The 7500-nt window shown below is 44.9% G+C and overlaps 1 protein-coding gene across 1 annotated transcript in view; it reads left to right on the top strand.

Moving 5' to 3' along the window:
• LOC134453957 (latent-transforming growth factor beta-binding protein 4) overlaps window positions 1–7500 on the top strand; it is a 127045-nt gene that overhangs the window by 64835 nt on the left and 54710 nt on the right. Inside the window, exons 10-12 of the mRNA XM_063204704.1 lie at window positions 96–260; window positions 1798–2823; window positions 3410–3526. Coding sequence (XP_063060774.1) covers window positions 96–260; window positions 1798–2823; window positions 3410–3526 — 1308 coding nt within the window. The remainder of the gene's footprint in view (window positions 1–95; window positions 261–1797; window positions 2824–3409; window positions 3527–7500) is intronic.

The raw sequence follows: 7500 nt of genomic DNA, 5'->3' as shown, positions 1-7500 counted from the left end.
CACACACACACACACATACATTCGCCTCACCTTACCATGACCTTCAACATAACAAGACCTTTGACCTTTGACCTCTGACCCCCTGCCCTCCGCAGCCCAGAAGGTCATCTCGGAGCAGAAGGACCAGTGTTTCCGCATCCTGGCGTCGGGCGTGTGTACGCTGCCCATCCTCAAGAACATCACCAAGCAGATCTGCTGCTGCAGCCGCGTGGGCAAGGCCTGGGGGAGGAAGTGTGAAGCGTGCCCATACTTTGGATCAGGTAGGAGGAGTGTGTGTGTGTGTGTGTGTGTGTGTGTGAGAGAGAGAGAGAGAGAGAGAGAGAGAGAGAGAGAGAGAGAAAGAGAGAGAGAGAGAGAGAGAGAAGGACAGGAGCGAGAGAGAGAGAGAGACAGAGAGAGAAAGAGAGAGAGACGTGTCTGTGTGTTTTTGTATGTGCATGTGCATGGGCATGCAAGTGTTCCCTGCCCTTATTTTTGTATCAGGTGTGTGTGTGTGTTTGTGGTGTGTGTGCGTATGTGTCTGTGTGTGTGTGTGTGTGTGTGTGTGTGTGTGTGTGTGTGTGTGTGTGTGTGTGTGTGTGTGTGTGTGTGTGTGTGTGTGTGTGTTCGTGCGTCCGTGCGCGCATATGAGCCTGTGTATTGTATGTGATGAGTGGACTCATGGTCATAACAGATTGTCCAATGTTGTTATCAGTGTCTCTTGGTAACGGCATGATGATCTGATTGGGCCGTGTCTTCAGATGAGTCCAGATAGTTACAGGCTCTTCTGATAACAATTATAGAGGACAAGAGTATGTGGACTACACACACATCCAAGAGTTTGCAGATACAGGATGAAAGGTTCGAATTTTTGGCGTAGCACGCTAGTTCAGGTTGTACTGATAGCAGTGTGCATGCGCAAAACAGTCAATTTTGTCAATTTCTGACAACCTTTGACCAGACTCCAGTTTTTGATGTTGAGGCCATGTCACATGTTGACTTGGTGGCCTAAACCTAGACCTTTCCCCAACCATAACTGTCAAAGAAGGGGGCACCTTTGAGGTGCACTACATATTTTGACTCCAAGGGCATACCTTAGATCAGTGGTTCTCAAACTTTTCCCATCATTCCCCCCTTCGGAGGGTCTGGATGCTTCCGAGCCCCCCCCAAGCAATAGCAGTACTCGCGCAGACTGATTTTACTGTCGCTGCGCTGCGCAGAACCAAAGGAAAGGTGACTATTGAGATAAAACAAAGAGGGACGTGTGTTCATGATAATTTATATAATGTTGGCTATAACGTTGAAATGTATTGATTATTGGAGAGACAGGAAATCATTTTCATTTTCATTTTCTTTCATTTCCCCCCCCCCCCCCAGGGGGGCTTGCGCCCCACTTTGAGAAACACTGCCTTAGATGTCAAAAATTGCAGTCTGGTCATAGGTAGTCAGAACCTGAAGAGTTGGGATGATACACTATAGCCATGCATACATGTGGGTGTGTGTTTTTCATAGCGTACGTAAGGAGATACTGTAGGCCAGTATGTCAGGCAGGGTCAGGCTACCGCTGCTTTGCCAACAACGTCCAACAAACTCAATGCGTGTGTGTGTGTGTGTGTGTGTGTGTGTGTGTGTGTGTGTGTGTGTGTGTGTGTGTGTGTGTGTGTGTATGTGTGTGTGTGTGTGTGTGTGTGTGTGTGTGTGTGTGTGTGTGTTCATGTGTGTGTGTGTGTGTGTGTGTGTGTGTGTGTGTGTGTGTGTGTGTGTGTGTGTGTGTGTGTGTGTGTGTGTGTGTGTGTGTGTGTGTGTGTGTGTCTGCAGTGGAGTTCAGGGAGATCTGCCCCGCGGGCCCGGGTTACCACTACTCTGCCAACAACCTGAAGTTCAACCAGCGTCTCCTGGAGCTGCACGGCACTGGAGGTCCCCCTGTCGTCGCCAAAGAAGACGTCACGCCCCGGACGCGAACCCATGACCCTGCTGCGGTCACCCCACGCACCCAAACGCGACCCCAGGGTTCCTCTAACAGCGGATCTTCGTCGTCTTCCACATTCTTTTCATCGTCATCATCTTCATCGTCATCGACGTGGACCCATACTGGTGGGGTTTTGAGGCCCAGCACACCTGCTGGTTCTGGGTCAACCCAATCCAGACCACAGCAGCCAGGGGTCGTTGGGTCCAGTGGAACTGGTGTTGGGGCCAATGTCGGGTCTGGAGGGGTTGGAGGAGGAGGTGGTGTGGGTCAGGGCGGTCGGACCAGTGTCACAACCAGCTCTGGTTCTGGGTCGTCTGTCTCAGGCTCGGGGTCTAGTTCGGGGTCTACCAGGACGGGCGGTACCAGCAGTACCGGGTCCAATACTCCACAACAAGGTAGCAGCACCGGCTCCTCTTCTTCCCAGACTAGGCCTCTGCAGCCTGGGAGCGCGGGTACTTCCTCTTCCCAGACCAGGCCCTCTCAGGCTGGGGCCGGAGCTGGAGCTGGAGCTGGGTCTGGTTCCTCCATCTCCCAGACTAGGCCTCAGCAGCCTGGGGCCACGGGTGGTGCTACCTCCCAGACAAGGCCCTCTCAGACTGGGAGCACTGGCTCTTTCACTCCACAGACTAGGCCTCAGCCTCAGCCTGGGGATAGGGCTTCCTTCTCCACCCAGATAAGAACCTCCCAGACCGGGACAACAGGCTCGTCCACCTCCCAGACTGGCGCCGGTACCGGTACCGGGTCCACCGGGTCCCAGACCAGGCCACTGCAGCCGGGCGGCACGGGGTCTCTCACCCCCGACTCCAGGGCTCAGGCCCCCAGCCGCACACAGACGGGAGGCAGCGGCACTGCTCTGCCCACAGGCGACCGATCCAGTGAGTACAGGGAGGAAGGTAGCAAGTATGCCCATATGGAAAAGATTCTGTAAATAAAACATATAAAATAGTTGATATTTGGACAATACAATTCTTGAATAGCACTATAAAAGTGCTATAAATAGTAGGCCTACTATAAAACAGGTCCATTCCTCATTTTCCTGATGTAAAAGTAAGGTACACATACACGTCCCATGTACTGCAGCATACTGTATAATAAACATTGTACATGGAATGAGTATGAGTGCTGCTTACTTATATGGCCCATACTATAATACAATTTGTTACAATATTTTAGAACATTTGTATTGGTATGCAAGTTTTTTAAATATATTTTTCATGTCGGTGTTGAGTGCAGTGCATCAGTGGAGCAGTATTCGGCAACTGTTGTCCTAACAATGTTAGGTATCTACCAGACATGATTCAGATTATAATATTATTTTGCCATTCCTGTTTGTTTCAGTGATATCAGATGGTATTTTCTATTAATTAGTGCCTTGTTCAAGTTCTTCTTTATTACTATTTATTGCTATTTGTTATTTTGCTTTATCCTGTTCATGATTGTATCTATTTTCTTCATCCATAGCGGTCGTTCGAACCCAGACGGGCCGTACTCCTCTGGACAGACCAGCGGTTTCAGGATCCAGACCGCAGCTGACTCCAGTCACACCCAGACCAGCAGTGCCTCCCAGGCCAGGTACAGGTAGGCAGACCACAGAGTAACAGGCTTACCACAGCATAGCATTTAGCAATAGGGGAGACGAATAGGCTTACCATAGCATAGCATTTAACAATAGGGGTACATAGACCAACACAGAGTAACAGGCTTACCATAGCATAGCATTTAACAATAGGGGTACATAGACCAACACAGAGGAACAGGTTTACCATAGCATAGCATTTAACAATAGGGGTACATAGACCAACACAGAGTAACAGGCTTACCATAGCATAGCATTTAGCAATAGGGGAGACGAATAGGCTTACCACAGCATAGCATTTAGCAATAGGGGAGACGAATAGGCTTACCACAGCATAGCATTTAGCAATAGGGGTACGCCGACCAACACAGAGGAACAGGCTTACCATAGCATAGCATTTAACAATAGGGGTACGCCGACCAACACAGAGGAACAGGCTTACCATAGCATAGCATTTAACAATAGGGGTACATAGACCAACACAGAGGAACAGGCTTACCATAGCATAGCATTTAACAATAGGGGTACATAGACCAACACAGAGGAACAGGTTTACCATAGCATAGCATTTAACAATAGGGGTACATAGACCAACACAGAGTAACAGGCTTACCATAGCATAGCATTTAGCAATAGGGGAGACGAATAGGCTTACCATAGCATAGCATTTAACAATAGGGGTACGCCGACCAACACAGAGGAACAGGCTTACCATAGCATAGCATTTAACAATAGGGGTACACCCACCACCACCGAGTAACAGGCTTACCATAGCATAGCATTTAACAATAGGGGTACATAGACCAACACAGAGGAACAGGCTTACCATAGCATAGCATTTAACAATAGGGGTACATAGACCAACACAGAGGAACAGGCTTACCATAGCATAGCATTTAACAATAGGGGTACATAGACCAACACAGAGGAACAGGCTTACCATAGCATAGCATTTAACAATAGGGGTACATAGACCAACACAGAGGAACAGGCTTACCATAGCATAGCATTTAACAATAGGGGTACATAGACCAACACAGAGGAAAAGGCTTGCCATAGCATAGCATTTAACAACAGGGCTAGGCAGACCACAGAGTAACAGGCTTACCATAGCATAGCATTTAGTAATAGGGGAGACGAATAGGCTTACCATACCATAGCATTTAACAATAGGGGTACACCGAACACCACAGAGTAACAGGCTTACCATAGCATAGCATTTAACAATAGGAGTACGACGACCAACACAGAGTAACAGGCTTACCATAGCATAGCATTTAACAATAGGGGTACATAGACCAACACAGAGTAACAGGCTTACCATAGCATAGCATTTAACAATAGGGGTACGCCGACCAACACAGAGGAAAAGGCTTACCATAGCATAGCATTTACCAATAGGGGTAAAACCAGCACAGACAAACAGGCTTACCATAGCAAAGCATTTAACAACAGCGGTAGTGTGATGGGTAAGCTTGCCATGGCCCCCCTTGCACCCCTTCTTGCCCCACCAGGGGTCCCCGGCCCCCTCTTTGCAATAGCAGTTACAGTATTTCTCATTTGGTTTTGTACATTTCTCGAATCTCGCTCGCAATTTGCAAAACACAATATTCATTCTCAAAACAGCTTTAACAAATGGTAAAACACGGTGGATAACCTGCAAAACCGAGTCTCTTGCTCAAAACCGTTATTTGTCTTTCAAAACCAAGTTTTTGTGTCAATGAACGTATCAGCGCCAGCAGAATAGTTAGTCACTGTGTCATAGTGTATGGACAAGCTAGTCAAATCAATTTCTCCTGTTGTCAATTGAATAGTACACTCCTGAGGATCTTTTCTGAAGCAAAATGTTGTTTAGATTGGATGGGAAATGTTGTAAATTCAGTTTTATATTACATTTATCAGATAAGATTGAGATAGTTTGATGCATTCAGTGACAAAGCTTTTTGAGTGATATGACAAAAGCAATTGATAATGTACGAAATCACTGAGAATTGTACACAGCCATGGCATGGTGGACGAGAGCATTTGCTATATGCCGAAAACAATGAGAAACTGATTTGACCATGTGCACAGGTAACACCAGGAAGTCACAATTGAACAAAGATTTTTGAGAATCATTATTCTGTTGTGAGAAATGTACAAAACCAATTGAGAAAAACTGTAACAGTAGGAGTAGTGTGATGGGTAAGAGGAACAGGTAACACTTTATAATAATGTTCCTTAGTAAAGACTCAGTAAATAATTAACTAATGATGAATAAAACATTAACAAATGTTTTTATTATTAACTAAGCGTTATTAATGCTTTATAAAATATCTACAAATGATATCTGCAATATTTTACACACCTTATAACAGAGTATTTTATTCATTTACAAGCAACTTGTAAATGTTTGATAAATATAAAATATTAACATAGCATTTCCTAGTCATTTACAAGCATTTGTTTACATTTCCTAGTCATTTACAAACGTTTGTTAATGTTTTGTTCATCAATAGTTAATTATTTATTAAGTCTTTATAATGCTTTTTTGCATCCATTATTCTAAAGTGTTACCCCCGGGTCCTTTGCCGACCCCTCCCCATCTCTCTCCCAATTCGCTTCCTGTCCACCTCTCACACTGACCCGTCAAATAAAGTCGTTTTAAAAAAAAAACAATACTCCCATGCAGGACTGGATTCTCTTCTCTTACGCCTCACATTACTCTTCTGTTCCTCGGTAACACTTTAGAATAATGGATGCAAAAAAGCATTATAAAGACTTAATAAATAATTAACTATTGATGAACAAAACATTAACAAACGTTTGTAAATGACTAGGAAATGTAAACAAATGCTTGTAAATGACTAGGAAATGCTATGTTAATATTTTATATTTATCAAACATTTACAAGTTGCTTGTAAATGAATAAAATACTCTGTTATAAGGTGTGTAAAATATTGCAGATATCATTTGTAGATATTTTATAAAGCATTAATAACGCTTAGTTAATAATAAAAACATTTGTTAATGTTTTATTCATCATTAGTTAATTATTTACTGAGTCTTTACTAAGGAACATTATTATAAAGTGTTACCGACCCGGGCCGGGAATCGAACTCGTGTCAGCCGCATGGCAGGCGAGTGCCCTACCGGTTGGCCACAGCAGGGCTTCATGGGAGTATTGTTATACAAGATGTTTGGAGTTTGGGTGTGTTTGACTGGAGATGCAGAGCCCCATGGGTGGAGATGTACCAGCTTGGGAATGCAACATGATAAATAGTCGGATGGGCGATGCAGATCGCCTTTTCAAAGTCCAGTTCCTGGTCTCTGGGGCCAATACATAGAATAAAAGAAATGAAAAGAAATTGTGAAAAAAGAGGATAAAAGCATACGAGTTTGTGCTTGGGTGGAGATCCAGAGCCTCATGGGTGGAGATGTACCAGCTTGGGAACGCAACATGATAAACGATGCGCTGGGGAATCTTTAAGTCCAGTTCCTCATCTTGAGCCAGTAGTCCTATTAGTCTCTGCCTTGTGTGTGTGTGTGTGTGTGTGTGTGTGTGTGTGTGTGTGTGTGTGTGTGTATGTGTGTGTGTGTGCCTGCCCACTTGGTGTGTGCATGTGGGCATGTGGGCATGTGGACCTGCATGTGTGTTTGCAAGTGGGAAAGTGTGTGCGTGTGTGTGTGTGCATATGAGCGTGTGCATGTGTGTGTGTATACATGTTGGCAACGTAATTTATTATGATGGGCTGTCCCCTGTTGACGCCTGGTGCTAAACTCTGCAATTATCTCGTCAGCAACACAACACCCATCCTTCCCAGAATATGTCATTACCAAAACACATTAAACTACGCTTGTTTACCAACATAATCACAACATCACATGTATCCTGTTTCTCAAAACACAACCAGTCTTGTTTACCAAAACAGTAGGGTAATTACGGTAAACAAAGCTTGTTTACCAAAACAACAAAGGAAGTAAGTGTGTCCTGTTG

The sequence above is a fragment of the Engraulis encrasicolus genome, chromosome 8 (genome assembly GCF_034702125.1).
Source record: "Engraulis encrasicolus isolate BLACKSEA-1 chromosome 8, IST_EnEncr_1.0, whole genome shotgun sequence".
NCBI lineage: Eukaryota > Metazoa > Chordata > Actinopteri > Clupeiformes > Engraulidae > Engraulis > Engraulis encrasicolus.
The sequence above is the reverse complement of the archived record's forward strand: the minus strand, read 5'-3'. Positions and strand labels throughout refer to the sequence as shown.